The 19,384-nt window shown below is 43.3% G+C and overlaps 1 protein-coding gene across 1 annotated transcript in view; it reads left to right on the top strand.

Annotated features, from left to right (window-relative positions):
• Nucleotides 1-18,586, top strand: part of LOC135900495 (uncharacterized) — a 54,683-nt gene extending 36,097 nt beyond the window's left edge. Inside the window, exons 3-5 of the mRNA XM_065429977.2 lie at nt 1,495-1,603; nt 14,179-14,311; nt 18,339-18,586. Of these exons, the coding sequence (XP_065286049.1) occupies nt 1,495-1,603; nt 14,179-14,311; nt 18,339-18,483 (387 nt within the window). The 3' untranslated portion in view covers nt 18,484-18,586. The remainder of the gene's footprint in view (nt 1-1,494; nt 1,604-14,178; nt 14,312-18,338) is intronic.
• Nucleotides 18,587-19,384: the final 798 nt, after the last annotated feature.

Genomic DNA, 19,384 nt, shown 5'->3' with positions numbered 1-19,384 from the left:
CATAATAAATTTTAATGATAGTTCCAGCCTTTCTCTTGTTTTTCATGTTTACCAATGGTCTTTTTCTATTTGCTAGCACGTACTAACTGGCCGAGCTCACCACTTTGTTACTAGTTGGTATGGCATGATTGCAACAGGAACGGTTGTACCATTCTGCGCAACCATTCACATCTCAGCCACATTCCAGACATGTGCACCTTTTTAGTTCCCATATAACTGCCTTGAATACATACTATTTGTATGCAAATATGATGATCTAATGCATTTATTTTAGGCCAAGAACTTTGCTGTTCATGAAAGTGGCCGCTTATTCATTTCACTTGAGATGCTGGCAAAATACTATTTTCCAAGGAAGCTGCAATAGTCATTGCAAAGCATCAAACTAATAATTCACGTCACTCAGGCCACTTACGAATTCGGTAATGTCAGGTACGTCAAAGGGCGTTTGAAACAGAGAGAGAAGAGGAAAGGCAGGGAGGTTAACCAGATGCATGTCCGATTTGCTACCCTGCAGTTGGGGAATGGGCATAGGGACGAAGAGAGAGAGAGAGAGAGGAAATAGAGCATAGTTTCGCGCATATTTGAAGGTTTGCACCGAGTCTACACATCGTTGCCGAGACCTGTCGACTTGAGGTACTTCAACAACGCTTTCTTGGATCTCTGTGCCATCGACGCATACGGCCATGCCCAACGATCTTCATTTCCGAAAATGGTCTAGGGTCCAGCTGGTTCAATGTTGTTCGGAGAGTCTCATGTTCGACGTCGTACTGGGTAAAACATTCAAAGCTCAAAGGCAAGTGAGTGATCTCACTCACTTGTTTAAAGGACCCCCAACTCACCTGGATTTGGCAGTCCTTTAAACATGAAAAAGAAAGAACGTATTTATCACTGCTTCAAGGAAATACTGTCTCTAGGGGATGTCTACAGCACAAGCATACATTATCTGCTCCCACCAGCAGACAACACAGCTGCATGTTCACTTCCCTGATCAAATGACAAGGCCTCTTGGTTTGACTGCACTGCATTGAGCTAGTGAGACAGAGCATCCCGTTATTGCTACCTGATGTCAGCAAATTTTGCTTTCTGTCATGACGTCGTAATGTCTGGTGTTTCGAGTCCAACTGTAGCATAGCATTAAATTTCTTTTGTTTCCTAAACTGCACACTCGCCAAGTATCATTTCCTTATGTGCAGGGCATGTAGTAGAGTACTTTTAGTTTAAAGTATCTCTCGTAAAAGCTTCATGTTCATTTAGATGTAAACTACACGTGTAAGAAAAAAAAAACTAACAATAGAGGTGAAGGCCTTCGTGTCTTGGGACGCACGTTTTGCAGGCATCTGTGTAGGGTTTACAGTCATTTGAAAGCTGCCTGGTTGAAAGGTTAGAGTTGTTAAACTCTGAAAATGCGGAAACTAGCACATTGGTGAACAGGATGAGTGTATCTCACCAGTGGGGTCACTGTTCATGCACATTACTGTTTTGTTCACGTTGCAGAACACACACGGTGACATTGGTGATCTGAGGGATGATTTTGCTGAACAGAGCAGGAAGCAGTTGGATGCTGGTGTCGTGGTCATCAGAGATGCCAAGCCTGCCAATGGAGGTACTTCCTCCTTTTGCCTACTTTGTTTTCGCTTTGCATGCTGTCCATCTGTTCTGATGCAGCCATCAGTGTAAGCAAATCTTATTCCAGCGTATGTTGGAGGCATTGTGTTTGAGGGTTTAGCCTGATAGGGAACTGCGTGAACTATGCAGATATATTACTCTTCTTTTTTAAAGCATTCTTTGTTTTGCTGCTGGGACGGAATTTGAGTTAAGAAATGTGTCCATATGTTTGCACGAGCTTCGCATCTGCACGATAGCCTCGTGGTAGCAGAAATGCACCAATCAAGCCTTTTTGGAGGCCTAAAGTATGAGTATAGCTTAATATATTGTCACATTGTAGTGGCGGTGAAAAGGTAAACACTGTCAATCTGTTAGCTAGGAATGTAGCTTATTATTGGGGGAACTTGTGCAAGATAAAAATCATCACCGTCAGCCTATGTTATATGTCCACTGCAAGACAAAGGCCTCTCCCAGTGGTCTCCAATTAACCTTGCCTTCCGCTAGCTGATTCGAAGTTATGCCTGTAAATTTCCTCATTTTGTCACACCGCCTAATTGTTCTCTGTCCTCGACTGGACTTCCCTCCCCTTGGCACCCATTCTGTAGTTCTAATTGTCCACTGGTTATCTACCCTGTGCATTACATGGGCTCCCCAGCTCCATTTTCCCCTCTTAATGTCAACTGAATATTGGCTACCCCTAGGGCTGGGCAAAGATACACTATGCCCAGCCCTAGGGCAAAGTATCATATTGTATCATGATACAAAAGATACTCGGACAACAAGTATTTCAGATACAGATACAAGATACTACTTCAATTCGTGTGTCCGATGCGATGCTTTCCATTTGAATGTTAAAATTATTTGATACATTTGAAAAGTTCTTATCGAGCTATATAATGTAATAGCAAATGCGTATGCACAGAAATGTTTGCTTGAAAATTTCTCAACTCCGACCAACCTTGTTTCATTTGAATGAAATGTCTGTTAGCATCTCAGCCTTTTTGTCTTTCATGCTCAAAGTGTAATATTTTTGTTCTGAAACATTTTATTGGAATTGCTTTAGCTGCTTAACATGAAAGCTCTTTATATGCTGTGCAGTCAGCGGTTTTTGCTTGTCACTTTTGTAATTGATGGGAGTCACTGCTCTGCTTGCCGACCAGCTAGTGGGTCGCCATCTGATTACAAGAATGTCAATAAGAAGCCTCTGCACAGTGGTGCAAATACCGCTGTGAAGTTTTACGTTGTCAGTAAACCGTAATCCGCATCACAGTTTATGCAATACAGGATCACTAAACAAGTGTACAGCAGCAACAATGCTGGTAGTGACATTTCTTTTTATGCATTGCATATACAGACAGCACGTAAAGTTGCAATGACCTTACATATTCTAATCATCTGCTGACGCAGAGCATTTGTTAGTGGCATATTCATTAACATGCAATCCTTTACCGATTTTTTTTCTGTGAGGAAACTTCTCCAGCCCAAAAATGTTTCTACATACTGTAGTGGCACAAAGCGTTACTGGATACTGCCGCTATTCATACTACTGCCACTTATAGCTCCGATTACCTGCTGATTTGTAAAGGGCTCCCCACCAGGCCAAATAGCAAATTATGGTTTATGGGAACACCGCCATCATCATCATAGAAGCCACCGGCATCATCGGAACACGGGCATCGTAGCCAGCAGTCGAAGAATTAGAAGACAAGGTGTCTTGTGAGCGCGGGCAGTGGTTCGAAGCATGGCTGGGCGCTCTTGGGCGTGGCCGGCCAGGACTGGGGCCTTCTGGCGTGGACTGAGGGACCGCGCCCTTCCTGCAAGTTATATGCTGGGAGTTGTTATGTGCCATTAAGGGAGCACTCTGCCTCAATAATTTGTCAAGTTAGTTTTTTAATAGTGGAGTTAGAAATATTTCAGTGCCCTGAACTCATGATTTTAGGAGGCGAGGTCCGCTGCTAAGAGAGGCACTCTCTCTACTTGCGCCGTCTAGCCTCCGCAAGCGAAATTCCTTCCCTGCGTTCTTCTATACCGGAGCTCGAGGATTGCGTGATGCATACATCATGGGCCCTGCCTTCATTTTTTTCCCTCTATTTTTTTGCTGCACAGCACGCTATTTATCGCACTGTGTACGAGAACACCTGACTAGCGTTATAAGTCAGTGCTACACGAATACTGAGGCAGACACAAGCGGTTCATAAAGCATGAACGAGTGACGTCACAATAGTGTGATGTATGTAGGCGCACTTGTGTGCTATAAGTCGGCTATCCGGCTGGGAGTGCGGCGCCCACGAGGAGAAGGACAAATGGCGTTCGGTTTGAAATGTCAGCTCTTTCTGCGGTGCATGGCGATGTAATACTTAGCAGACATGAACGTTAGCGTGCATTGTATGCATTGTGCTTGTCAGCTCAAGATGGCCAGACCTAGTGAGGGGTCGTTTAAGGTTGAGCTGAAAAAAATAAAGGTATATCTAAGTAAAATAGAAAGGCTGTTTCGTGTCGCACGACAACAGTGAACACAATACAGATGGCGCCACTAATAGTTATGAAATTTCACTTTCATGACATAAACAAGCACTAGCCCATCCGTAATATGCAGGTTTGTAGCTTAATCATTTTTCACAGAATTCTTATCATGTGACATAGTCTAAAAAATTGGTTTTGGTGCTTGCGAGCGACAGTCACGTTTACAAGATACCTTGAATACCTTGTCTCTTGGGATCAGCATCATCAACTCTTTGGTTCAAAACAGTCAAACTTACATCCACGAGATCCTTCAAATCGCTGATGTGTGAAAGCCACTAGATGCAAGGCAACCCTATTCTGGTATTCTTCAGACTTCATAACAAAGCACCACACAAGAGAAACTTTCGTAACGACATTATAGCGGCATCGGAATTTGTGGGTAATACGCCAAGTGCATTGGTGTACGCATTGTAGTATAGTGGCTACGAGCATGTTTCATGGCACCGATGCTACTAAAAAGAAAAAAAAATGTAGGCTGCACGCAGGCGTTTGTGCACCTGTGTTTGTCGAGGTGGCGCAGGCGCCACCACGTCAATCTGCTCCACCAATAGGGATGCATAGACCTCACCGTCTGCCATTGCTTGAGGGCTCTGGCAGAAAGATAAAAGAATGTCGCTGCCTTTAGTTTTATTCAGGTGGCTTAGTGGCAGCAGTATCAGCTCCAGAAGTGGGGTTCAGCCAAGGTTTATAGTTTCTCATGGTGATGTCACCACAGCAGTATCTTGTATCTTAAGATACACGATGCATTCTTTCGTGTATCGGAAATACAGATACTGATACACGCCTTGCCCGATGTATCATGATAGATACAAGGTACCCAAAGAGTATCTAAGGGTATCTAAGTTACACATAGCTTCGAAACTGCCCAACACTGACTACCCCTGTTTGCTCTCTTATCCACACTGCCACCTTCCTGCTCTTACCGTTGTGCCTGGCACTTTTCACTCCATCGCTCATTTCATGGTCCTTACCTTCTTCTTAAGTTTCTTTGCTCAGTAAAAAAGCAACACTTAAGCTCAATAGCGGCCAGCATAGTTGACGGTCGCAGACATCTGAGCATGTGCACCACTATTCACATTGTGCTTGGAATCTTATGAAGGTTATTTCCCTATATAATCAGGAAATTTCCGATAGCACATGTTCGTCCTTGTGTGCACTAGTATGGTAGTATGTAGTACTTGTTGTTATGCAACATGATGCACACGAATGACAGTCCCCACAGGGGCGTCTGCGTCAGCAGGCATTTGGTGTGTTGCGACACCACGTACCCGAGCACACGAGGGTTGGCCCCTCCCGCACGTAGCCGTGCGCGGCTTAGCCGTGTCTGGGGAAAGGGGGATCCTGGGGGTTGAGCCGATGCTGGGTGTTTGGACCTTTAAGGTCCCCTGGCGGAGGCAACACACCTCTTCCGCCTCGGCTTCACATAGACGGCACCTCCAGACTGACCCACCTGGATGAAATTGGCAGTCGCCTCTTCCTCCTCTCCAATCATCGTCTTTCTCTCCCACTTTTCCATCTTTCCTGTCTTCACTTCTAATTACTTCCGTATTTCCTGGCGGCAAGGGTTAACCGTGTGTAATATATCTTGTCTTGGGTAGATATATGTATTAGGTTATAGCGGCGATGCATGGCTGGCGTCAGCAGGTATTATTCACAACCTAGTAGCGTCCCCTAGTTGGGCTCTGATGTGGGTGGCTACCATTGCCGCCGAATTTTCCATTGTTTACAGGGCAAATGCTTTTCCCCCCTTCCAAGATCGCCTTCAAAAACGAGGGCGCACCGAAGCAACATTTCAGTTCCTATTAAAACCAAACTATGACACCTTCCCAAAGTTCCATGTCCTTCCCAGTGTAGGCAACACAACTATTAGAAAACTATCACCTTTCATTGTATCCAAATGCCTATCAAACATGATTGGATCATTCTACAAAGCATCAAAGATGGCAAGCGGAGACCTCCTCCTCGAACTGACAAAGAAAGAACAAGTAGAAAAAATCAGTGAACTCAAAAGCATCGGTGACACTAATGTCACTATTTCCCCACATCGCTCGCTCAACACCAGCAGAGGAGTAATATCAGAAGATTTCTTGAACCTCAGTATGAAGAGCTCTTTGAGGGATTCCAGGAGCAACATGTAATTAAGGTACAAAGGATAACACTTCGACGAAACGACCAACAGATCCCCACAAAACACGCAATACTTACCTTTGGCTCCAGTACTGTGCCAAGTTCACTCGACGCAGGCTACCTGAAAATCAACGTCCGACCATACATACCGAACTCGAGGCGGTGCTTCAAGTGCCAGAGGTTCAGACATGCATCACAATAATGCAGAGGAAAGAAAACATGCGCAAAGTGTAGTGCCAACGACCATCCATCTGACAACTACAATGCTCCCGCACAATGTGTCAATTGCAAGGGCGATTATCCAGCTTACTCACGGAGCTGCCCTTGCTGGAAAAGAGAAAAAGAAATAATTGCAATAACTGTAAACAAGAAGGTTTCATTCCATGAAGCGAGGAAAAGATTAGCGCACTTACCTCAAGTAAGCTATGCCAGTGTGACGCAGCAGGGGGCAGCGCCACACAGGTCTCAAAAATCTACAGGGTCCACGTCCGGTACTCCTGTAGAAACCCCAACCGCCCCCTTGGTGGCTGCAGCCAGTGCTGCTCCATCAGCAATGAATACGGGCCCGCAGACAACAGTGCTGCAGGGTCCGAAGTTGAAGCATACCCCACGGCCCGAGACACGCGTCTTGGTGCCTGGTTCTCGATCGTCCAGTGCGTCGGAAAAGGCGATGGAGGTCGATCCAAAAACTCCGGCGTCATTGACGCCAAAAGACACGCGCTCCTTGGGGCACTCACCGAAGGAGAAACATATTATAACTCCTGTGAGAAAGGAAAAGGTAACCTGAATGGTTACCACCCTTCATAAGAGTAATCAGCTTTTAAATACATGTCACCTACAATTTGTAAGCACACACATAAGTAATTTTTTTCCCAATTCCAATAAGATGGCTTTTATCATTCATTGGATCTGCAGAGGCCTAATTCACAATCTAGGTGACATCAAAGACATCATAAATAAGTTATCACCAGTAGCATTCTGCCTTCAAGAAACGAACCTGGGACCCAAACTTACACATTTTCTTAAAGGTCTTACTTTCATAAGGAAGGACCACGAGCACTCCAGCCGTCTATCAGGGGGTGTCGCTATTATCGTCCAAGGTGGCATACCCACACGGAATGTTTCAATAAATACTCCATACGAGGCAGTAGCTGTCACCATTCTATCCTTTAAGGCTGTCACCATTAGTACGTTGTACATCCCTCCCCATAGCCATTTCACAACTCGAGACCTGGAAAATTTAATTGGCCATCTGCCGGAGCCTGTTGTTTTAGTTGGAGATTTTAAAGCTCATTGCACTCTTTGGGGCAGCGATAAGAATGTCCAATGAGGACAACTTATGGAAGATTTTATTTTGACAAGTAAGATCTGTCTTTTCAATTCAGGTGCGCCAACTCATTTTTCACCGAGTTCACGCAATTTTAGCTGCCTCGCTTTAGCATTTCGCTCTCCGGACATTTTTACCGATTTTAAATGGGATGTACTTGAGACTTCATACGGCAGCGATCATCTACCTGCCATAATCAACCTCACCTCAACGCTACCCATTATATCCTACAAAGCACGCCAATGGAAGTTACAAATGGCAAACTGGGCTGTTTTTACAGAAAGTGCCAGGCTGGAGGAGCTTACTTTACCAGACTTAAGCATTGATGAAATTAATGAAAAATTTACTAACTGTAGTATTTCTGCAGCTGAAAAGGCCATTCCACAATCTTCTGGCGTTGTTCGGAAAAAGCTAAATCCTTGGTGGACACATGAGTGCACCATAACAAAAAAGCTGCAAAATAAGGCCTGGGGAATCTTACGCAGGTACCCAACACATAACAACTTTCTAAATTTTAAACAAGCCAAAGCGAAAACTCGATACATTCGGAGACAGGCGGAAAAGTTGTCTTGGCAGAAATCATCATCATCATCATCAGCCTGGTTACGCCCACTGCAGGGCAAAGGCCTCTCCCATATTTCTCCAACAACCCCGGTCATGTACTAATTGTGGCCATGTCGTCCCTGCAAATTTCTTAATCTCATCCGCCCACCTAACTTTCTGCCGTCCCCTGCTACGCATCCCTTCCCTTGGAATCCAGTCCGTAACCCTTAATGACCATCGGTTATCTTCCCTCCTCATTACATGTCCTGCCCATGCCCATTTCTTTTTCTTGATTTCAACTAAGATGTCATTAACTCGCGTTTGTTCCCTCACCCAATCTGCTCTTTTCTTATCTCTTAACGTTACACCTATCATTCTTCTTTCCATAGCTCGTTGCGTCGTCCTCAATTTGAGTAGAACCCTTTTCGTAAGCCTCCAGGTTTCTGCCCCGTAGGTGAGTACTGGTAAGACACAGCTATTATACACTTTTCTCTTGAGGGATAATGGCAACCTGCTGTTCATGATCTGAGAATGCCTGGGCAGAAATATATATCTACAATTAATAGCACCGTCACATCCAAAAAGATGTGGGAACAGGTCAGGAAGTTTAAGGGGGACTACTCATCATACACGATACCCATACTTACACCTTCGGGCACTCAGACAACACAACAAGAACAAGTGAATACTATACTTGGGGAACATTTCTATAACATCTCTTGCTCAGCTAATTATTCAAACACGTTCTTAAAATACAAACTGTCAGCAGAAAAGGAGAAGCTACTAACTGCTTGTATGTCAAGGGATGAATACAACTGTCCATTCACGGTACAAGAACTTAACAGGGTTCTCTGTGCTGGCAAGAAAACTGCAGTAGGTCCTGGCTGGATTCATTATTCCATGCTCGCACACCTGTCCCAAGCATCCGTAGATGCTCTCCTTAAATTTTTTAACAAAGTATTTGAATCCAGAAGCATGCCAAAAAGTTGGAAAAACGCTACAGTTGTGCCTTTCTTAAAAACAGGTAAATCCCCCACATCCCCAAGCAGCTTTCGACCCATTGTCCTGACAAGCTGTTTGGCGAAAACATATGAAAGTATCGTAAATGCCAGATTAACTTTCACGCTTCATATATGGAACTCCATTGATTCTCATCAGTGCGGCTGTAAAAAAAGGGTGTTCAACGACAGACCACCTCGTCCGACTTGAACACGAAATACGTGAGGCATTCGTACACAAACAGCACTGCCTGGCAGTGTTCTTCGATTTAGAAAAAGCATATGACACCACGTGGAGATTTGGGATCTTAAGTGACCTCGCTGCGTTAGGAATCCGCGGCGAAATGCTGAACTGTCTCTCTGATTTTATGTCCAACAGAACATTCCAAATCCGTCTAGGCAATGTGCTCTCGCGCACATTTATCTAGGGAAACGGCGTTCCACAAGGTTGCGTAATAAGCACAACACTCTTTATAGTAAAAATTAACTCTGTTAACAAAGTCATTCCCCCCTCTGTTATGCACTCCATATACATCTATGATCTGCAAATAGTGTACCGTACCTCAAACTTACGAACATGTGAAAGGCAGCTCCAGATAACAGTAATAAACTGATGGAGTGGGCTGAGAAAAATGGCTTTCGCTTCCCTACTCAAAAAACTGTTACAGTGCTATTCTCGCAAAAACGAGGGTTGTACATAAACCCGGATATAAAATTGAATGATGTCGCACTGCCGGTAAAACAAGAATATAAATTCTTGGGAGTAATCTTTGACAAAAAACTAAACTTCCTATTCCACATTAAAACACTAAAGATTAAGGCAAATAAAGCATTGAATACCCTCAAAGTTTTATCTCATAAGCACTGGGATTCCGACCGAACCTGTCCTTTACGTATTTACCGGTCTCTTGTGCGTAGCCTTTTAGACTACGGCTCCGTAGTTTACGGCTCAGCCAGACAGTCCTATATCCAACGACTTGATCCAGTACATAACCTTGGATTGCGACTGGCAAGTGCTGCCTACAGAACGTCACCTATTCAAAGTTTATATGTTGAATGTAATGAATCCTCATTACAGCAACGCAGAGCATTATTCACATTCTCTTACGTACTCAGAATTCAGCCATCACCGCAACACATATGCTACAACATCGTCACACAGTGCAACTTGCGCTTACACTACACAAATGAACCGAACGTGATCAGGCCACTTGTCCTGCGCTATGAGCAATACTGTCGGGATTGTGACATTCCCCATGAAGTTCTCCAGGTTGCCAAGAAACCACAACGGTTGGCCCCGTGGTACGATTTGACACAGTTGTGCGACTGGACATTAACACATTTAAAAAAAAGAGACGCTCCACATGAACACATTGTACAAGAATTTCGTGCTCTTCAGGACAAATATCAAAATCGCATGGAATTCTACACTGATGGCTCGAAAACGAAAGAACATGTGGGTGTGGGGGCCGTAACGGAAAATTGGGAAAAAAGTATTCAATTGCCACAACACGCCTCTGTTTTCACGGCCGAAGTTTTCGCTATATGAGTTGTTAAAAAGATTATCGCTGATAAACACAGAAATGCAGTCATATACACAGATTCTTTAAGCACACTGAAGGCTCTACATCTGAAATCTGAGTGTGAACCCCTGATTGGAGACATTAAACATGGTGGCTTTTAACGAATACGGGAGGTCAATTCATTTCTGCTGGGTCCCAAGCCATGTTGGGATACCAGGTAACGAAGCAGCTGAAAAATATGCATTGATGGCAGTGCACAAAGACATTACAAACACAACACTCCCATATAAAGATAGCATCCGTGCAATTAGAAAAGCCTTAGCGGTAAAATGGCAACGCAAATGGGACCATTGTGCCGACGACAAGCTACATCTCGCGAAACCCATAGTTGGCGAGTGGAAGTCATGCTATCATCAGGAGCGGTTCATCGAAGTAGTTTTATGCTGACTACGCACTAGGCACACACACCTCACACACAATTACTTACGAAAGAAGACACACCAACATGGGAGAAATGTCAAGAACCACTAACAGTTATGCACATATTACTCACATGTATGCAGATTGAAACACACAGACGAACACTTTTGCACAAATTATATCAACTACACATACCTTTACACCCTTCTATAATTTTAGGTGATGATCCACTAGTCCCATTATGTGAGGACGGTAAATTTCTAGACGACACTGGATTTTTACATAAAATATAGATTATTAACACAGCCTTTTCCTTCATAAACTGGATCTTAAAACACCTCGTGTTTGGCGCAGCATAGCCTTAGCCGCTTTTGCGCCATTAAACCCCATTTAACTAACAAATCACAGTGGTAATTGTCCATCATCAAATGGGGACGAGCACCTGCGCACATGGGCTCTCGCTTGTGCCTGAAAGAGCTAGTTTCCATTGGCACGAAAGAAATGTGTACGCGAGTGTGGCCTATGTTTTTAGCACCAGGTTGTTGTGTTTGGGTGCCAAGGTTTGATCCCACCATAAGAGGCAAAATTTTTCTTCTATTGAAGAGGCCCGAAATAATGTGATACAGGAACCTACTTGCATACATACCACAAAGTGCCTTGTATGAGTCTTCTCATTGGAAGACAGGTGGCGAGACCTGATTTGAAGTTCCCACACCAGCTGACCATGACTTAATGGATTTTGACAGTGTTGAGATGGCGAGACCATTCTCAGTAATACATAATTGCCAATTCTGAGTTACATAAATGAAACATATGTATGTCTGCGATCTGAGAAAGACAGAAAAATAATTTCATCTTTGCACTGCTGGTCTACACATGACAATTGCGCATAACTGCTTCTGCCGAGGCGTGCTGCATAGCGTAGTCTACTGCAGCTGCCACAACTTACGACGACGAGCCCTTTCACAGCCATGACATACGGGGGGGGGGGGGGGGCTTTGCCCTCTTGACCTCACTGCGGTCTAGCTTCCTGCATGCAAGTGAAGACCAAAAGAGAAAGCAAGGTATTGGTGCAATAACTTCACCTATAGTTGAAGGATCTGAAAAATTTTTCTGGCATGGGGTTTGCAAAATTACATCCTTTAGTGAAGCCATTTAATGCATTGTGAGCGCTGCTGTGATGATCCGTATCACTGCACGCCGTATGTTGTATGTGCGAGTGAAAACGTGCGAGCGTGAGCCCACAATCACGACTTAGGGCCAAACAATAAAATCTTCCTTACCTCAGTAAGGAAGCCTTCATTGTGGACGAGGCTACCTTATGTCACTCTGAAAGCTTCCTTACTGAGGCGCCCTTGGTGAAGGCTTCCTTAGTGCTTCCTCACCATAAGGTAGCTTCAAAGCTACCTTCATGCGTCCTTACGCCACTCCTGGCCCTGAATGAACGCTTCACCTCACTGCTTAATCACGTCACCTTTGCTTGCGCATGCGTGCTGTTGCTCACCTGCGGAGAAGCACGAGCATGGTACGTCTTGCCAGGCATGTTTGTTTCAGTCATGCATGTGGCATGAAAGCGTTGCTAGGCATTGCACGACGCCAACGTGCCAGCGTTGATGGAGCACATGAAGTTTTGCATTCTAATGTGCTATTTTTTTAAAGTTTAGTAAACAAAACTAGAAGAAAGCATCCACACTTCTCTATATTAGCTCTTGAATTTAAAAATTGTGCGACGATACAAAATTTTTTATTGAATAATGGTGTTCGCGTAAAGCTTTTAAGAGAAAATCTCGAATCCGGGCATGTGGCAACCGCTCCTTACGTGAAGACGAGTGAAGGGAGCTTTCAGAGTACGCTTGCTTCCTCCATTGGTCCTTCTCTGTAAGGAGGCCTCACGTAAGGTTAGGAAGTGCTCAAAGGAAAGGAACGTTTCATTGTTTGGGCCTTAATCTCACGTCCGCAAGGGAGGAAAGCGGAGAGGAAATGCGTCTTCTGTCGTGTGCAAGGAACCGGGGGGAAGTGAGGTAAAGGTGGCGATGTACTTCGGCAGCAATTTCTTATGGTGAGGCTGTTAATGGTTGCGCGGGCTTTATCTTGAAAACGATCTGCTTTGGAGGCAGTGTTTAAGTGGGCCGACGGCTCGCAGCTTTGCATCTGCTGTGTTTTCACCACTCAGTTTTGCATTGAAGCGATACACTGCACGAAGGTCACTTTGCTCGCTGCTGCTGCCACGCTTCCTCATGTCAGCATTTTGACCGCGACTGTCTGTGGTCATTGAGTGTGATGTGTGCACGTTTGCTTGTGCTAACTTAGACCATGCTTGTTATTTTGTTGATAGGTATGTGTTTACAATGTTATATCACAGGTGAAACTACTATCCTTACTTATTATGGCTCTTCTAATTTGCTATCGCAGTCGATGCTTTGCCTTTTAGGAGAAACTACGACTTTTTAATGATTAGATAGGAAAGCGTTTCAGGGCCCCTTTAATGATGCCAAAAATTTGGTGCAAAATTCAGAAAGGCGAGCTTGGTCTCAATTTCCTATGGCTATCGGCCAAGCCTTTTAAAACAAATATTAAAAATTGTGTTTTGAAAGATTACCATTTTAAACTGATCTGGTGTTGTTGTTTAGCCTCATTTTAAGTTTTCTTGTATGACACAAAATTATGCAAAAAACTGCAGTGGTTTTAAACCTCAAGAGTTAAATTAGCATAAATAAATGCTACGGTGCGAACATGCAATGAACGTGAATGTTTAATAGAAAGCACATACACATACTCCGCAGAGCTTATGGCGAGTTAGCGACCGCGTGTTGGTACAGTACACATCATCTGCTGTACTAGTTATGCAAATGAAGCACCACTTGGGCTTCTGGTAGTGTTGGTTATGAAACTCTAGTCATGTCAGGGTGGCACGGGAATAAGCCTAACTTGGGAGAGGCAAGGAAACTCAAAGAGCGAAAGACCGTGGATGGTGGAACAAAAGAAAATGGAAACTATCAAAGGTGATTGTCGGAGTAAGCAAAGCTTCTTGTTGTTCGACTGTATTGGCCGCCTGTCGGTACCATCAGTCTTGTTGCGCTTCGTATTCTTTACTGTTGTTTCGTCATTGCAGAGAAGCTGGGCTCAAGTCTGTCAGCGATGGCTGCGAAGGGTGGAGCGCTAAAGCACCTGGCTCTTGCCGATGCGTCAGAGGCACGCACGAAATTTGCTAAAGGGGTCCTGGTTGGTGGACAGGAGCTGTCCAGGTAGGAAAATGCTCGCTCCTGTTGCAATCCGTGCTTTGAAAAAGACCATTTCTGTCCAGAGAGGCATTTCAAACAGCCACCGGAGGAGAGCCATTTATTTCAAAAGCTGCCTGAAAGGCAGGCATTGCGGGCTCCTGTGTTCTCATGAGCACTGCGTCCTTATTATCAGAACCTGACTTGTGGGACAGGTGAGGCAAAAGGTAGAGATCAGCTGGGCATCGTCTGGGACTTGTTGGACAATAAAACTGATCAGTTCTCTTTTTACGGTATTAGTGGCCCGTTTATAAGCTTTTGTAGGGTGAAGAGACGTAAGGAATAACCGATTTGATATCTACAAGCAGATTGCTTGCTTTTAAGCTTGAATATTTCATTTTCTAATGTTTTTTGTTTTGCCGATTGCATCCATAACACCAGGAAGCTAAAATGTGGGAACTTCAAAATATTGGGATTTTCTTGGTTCCTGAGCACACTCAACCAAGAGTCAAGTGGTCCTCTGTGTATTTTCATGTGCTACTTGCAATGTGGGCTGCTCAATTCTATGCTACATGTTCATGCAATAGAGGAGTAAATTCTCTTAATGGTTTTGTATTCAAAACACATTTTGTTTACACGCAGAATTGGGAAGTGTCCTTTCAACCAAAAGTATTTTCTGCAAATTTTGCCTACATTGTATTTTCTCGTCGCTCTTTACTGTTGTTTTTACCACTTAAAGGGACACCAAAATAAATAAGAAAGCACTTAAAAGAAACAATCAGTTTTGATTGATAAAGTATTCTTGAAGAACTCTACTCTTGTTGATTTCACGGTATAATAGGTTGATTATTGAAAGACAAATTGACGGTCAAAGTGTCATTTTCGAATTTCATGCCAATACACCAGGGCGGGTATGTCAGCGTGTTGTCACTGATTGCAAATTATTTTTCACATTTTGGTCATTTTGGTTCAGTGACGAGTTCAGTGTGACATTTTTACAACACAGTGTAGTCTCCTTAGTGTCCCTATGGCCACAAAACATATATGTTTTGTGGCCATAGCAATTTTCCATTAATGTTAAATTTTTGTATCTATCATTTCTTTACCCTAAGCTTGTGCCTAATCTAGATGAACCTGCTCAATGACCATACGAAAAGTTAGGAAAAGGTGTACTTCATTTGAAAATAATTAATCTTGAACTGGTAGTGTTTTCTCTCTTGAACCGCTGCTGTCTTGTGACAAGCGATCATACATAACCATCAAGAGCATGTGTGCTCTTGGCACCGAGTTGTGTGAGTATTTGAAAAGTGTGCCCAAGTGCTGTTGGCCCTCTGACAATGCGGGAGTGCTTTGTATGAGGCCATTGCAGAAAGATCACCCGTTTATTTAACTTGTTGTTATCACAACAAAAAGTCAGTGTACTGGAAAACAGTTGTGCCAGTAGCTCGTGAAAGCCCATGATCACATGCAATTTGCAGTGCGCTGCTTATAGTGTTAGCATACCTGCAAACTTTTATGATTGTATCACAGAAGAGCCGATCTTTAGCGCACATTTATGATTGTCGTATTGACGCAAATATTTAATTATTTTTCGTTTGCATACATATTTTAGGGCAAATTAACTTAAAAAAAGAAGACAAATGTTTTAGTACTGCGTAACTTTAATGGTCCAATTTTTCGGACCCGTTGATTATGCAGACCTACCTGTGCATCAGCAACATGAACTTAAAAGAACCAGTGGATACTGGCAAACAAATGTTCGACAGCCATTACATGAATATTTTATTAATACACTTGATAAATCTTTCTGCTTGTTGTTGGTGCAGGTCATTGTTGCTGTTAATGTATGAAACAGAGTGGCTGTTAACAGCATCCCGCCATAAGAAAATCTGTGAATATTTTTAAACAGTCAACATTATGAACGATCAAGTAACATTACTCTCTTGCACCAAATTTTAACATTTCTTGGCTTTCACTGTCGTATTTTTTCAAATGATAAAGTTGGCAGTACTGTGTGAATATCACAGAAAATTTAGTGTGTTTAAGCAGTGATTGAGGTGACCAAAGAAACACTAAAGTAAGCAGTCATAATGTGCACAAATATAGCCCCACTAAAAATTCAAAAAAGATTTTAAAAAGCCTTGCAGACAGAAAAACATGACACTTCATGTAATATCAAGTACTATTATACGTATACACCTATCACAGGTTACATAAAAATTCTTGGTCCTGAGGCAAGAGTATATAGAATGCGAAAATAAAAAAAATTATACGTTACAGGCCTATAAATTCTCTATGCAGTTAGAGCATCAAAATTTACCTTATCTTGAAAGTCCGCCTATCTATAAAATTCCCGATGGTTTTAAGACTTCCAGGAGGTTTGCTGTGTAGACGTGTAGAGGGGAAAATACATGAAATCTGAGTATTGCATATCTGGGATCTATTGTCAGGCGAGTGCTGTTTACACATATTCTCTCTTATTATTTTCAAGACCTTAGTAATATATAATTATTTATCTTGGAAATAGCGCTTTGTTGAAAGCAATGATCACTTTGAGAGGACTTAGAAGAGTAGAGTTTTGGGCCCCATTAGTGATGCACATTTGACTGTGTTGAAGCACAATAGACGGGACTTTCTTACCTTTCTTTGGTCTCATCTATGTGAGAGGACATTTTTCATATTTCTTTAGCTAAGAAAGGTGCCTTTCTTTTTTGCAAAACAAGCATTGCCTTTTTCTCCTTCGATAATCGGCACCCCCTGACCTCAGTACTGTTCTTTAATGAGAATTTAAGGAAAAATTTGGAAGAAGCTGAAGCTTCACTTTTAAGGGTGGAACGTGATAGCATTAAAAGATCCCTGACTGCTTCTCATGCTTCCTGTCAACTGGAGCGTATGTAACTGTAATGTTTACCAGAAAACGCTGGCGGCAAGCGCTATGGACGGAGGCGGGCTTTCTGTTAGAAACGCGGCTGCTTGCGTGCATCGCGATGCGGCGGAGGCGAGCACCATCTGAAGGTTATTGCAAGGAACTGGGCGCGCTGCTCTGTGGGCTCCAAGATATTCGCGTGCCAGCGGGTGCAAATAGCAGTTGCCGTGGCTGGTCTATGAATGGTAGAAATGCTGCAAAAGGGATGTGTTTGAGTGTTCAAGTAACAGAATTATGTTTTTTCCTATATTCAAATTACAATCCGACACTAATATGTCTATAGGTTGTGTGTAAGTCATATGTTACGATTTTTCTATGTATTTTAGCTTGAGAAATTCAACTAGTTTAATAACTTCCTTGCACCACATGGAGGGCCTGGGTATGCATGGCTTGAAATTCTTTTTGCCGAAACAACATCTGACACGAAATGCCGGATGCCAACGCCAGATTTTCTGCGACACGGGACCCTTAATGCCGTTGCATTAAAGTCCCAGGCATCCTCGTCCAACTGCTATGAACACACCCTAGAACATTTGACATCTCTGAGAGTAGTGTATAATACCATTCAAAAAGCTCTAGTTGTGGCTAAGATACTACTTTTGGTTGAAATAGACTCGGCTTAGTGCTTCGGATAAAAAAAGAATGCAACCTGCCGTGGTTGCTCAGTGGCTATGGTGTTGGGCTGCTGAGCACGAGGTCGCGGGATCGAATCCCAGCCACGGCGGCCGCATTTCTATGGGGGCAAAATGCGAAAACACCCGTGTACTTAGCTTTAGGTGCACGTTAAAGAACCCCAGGTGGTCGAAATTTCTGGAGTCCTCTACTACAGCATGCCTCATAATCAGAAAGTGGTTTTGGCACGTAAAACCCCATAATTTAATTTCTAATTAAAAAAGAATGCAAAGATAGAGACTACATTGACAAAATCTTTGCAACATGGCAGGACAGAAATAAAGAAGAAAGCAAACAAAGACTGGTTTGCCCCTGTTATATTTGTGTTGTGTCTATTCTGGAGGCTAGACTACCAAGAATAGTAAAGTCTGACCTATCACTAACTGAAGTTGACATTGCTCTTAGAAGCCTCCTGGGAAGCTTTTTAATCTTCTTATCTTCATCTGTTATATATAGGATTTCATCATTGAAGAAGGAGATCACAGAGATCTGCAAGGCACTGGAATTCCTAAAAGCAGTACAAGACGTATGTCAAGACGAGGCTTTAGATTCTCAGTGCAACACTGTTCTGGATCTTGAAAGTTTGAACCTGTCGCCATGATCCTGGAACTGAGAACATAAGAATTAGTATGTTATTTACAGCCTTTACTTTGTAAGTTAAATAATAAATATGGTTTGCTGCTGGCGCAGCACTGTGTTTGAAATCTGTTGCGGTGTCTGTGGAATTCACGTCTGAATAGTTTTAGTTAGAGTATGGTGTGACAACCTCGAAGTATGAGTAATAGTATTCGAAACATTTAATTTGAATCTGAGGCTAACTTGAAACAATCATTGTGATGTACCCATAATACATGCAGGTATAAAAAGCAACCAATTCAAGTGCAGAGTGTTTCTGCCGACATGTACATTATTGACCCAAAGCTTTACGGTTGGTTTTTCGATAGTGTGCCTACATTAATAATGCGTATAACAGCTCGCTGATGGTTCTCTTGCTGGCCGCCAGTTTGTGTACTTTGTACCTGAGCCGCCGGACCTGCCAGTGGCAACTCCACCTCTTAACATCGTGTGGGGTCCCTGGACTTCGGGGAACAGAGGTCGTATTTGCTACATTTAATGGAAATTCAGTGACTTGCTCTGTGTCAGAACAGCAGGAAGACGGTGACGAAAGAGCCATAACGTCGACAACCTTTTCTATCAACATGGAAGGGGTCGGCCAGACACTGCTGCTCCATAGGAATAGCATTTCCCAGGTTCGTACGTTCACTGGATGCACAAGTAACATGAGCGTACGGCCTGCCCTTGTAGCTATTGGCCTGTAGGATCCACCCATGGGAATCTTACATGTGACGACATATGCCAGTTGCTTGCAGCTTCGAATTGGGTGAGAAGGCCTTTTTTTAAAAGGAGGGTGTTTGAGAGAAAGGTAACTTCGCACTCTTCTTGTGAACTTTGCACGCCATACACGACTACAAAATTTGGCTGCGATATTCACAGCAGCGTAT

This window comes from Dermacentor albipictus, chromosome 5 (genome assembly GCF_038994185.2).
Source record: "Dermacentor albipictus isolate Rhodes 1998 colony chromosome 5, USDA_Dalb.pri_finalv2, whole genome shotgun sequence".
In the NCBI taxonomy this organism is placed as follows: domain Eukaryota; kingdom Metazoa; phylum Arthropoda; class Arachnida; order Ixodida; family Ixodidae; genus Dermacentor; species Dermacentor albipictus.
Note: the sequence above shows the minus strand (reverse complement) of the source record. Positions and strands in the feature narration are given on the sequence as shown.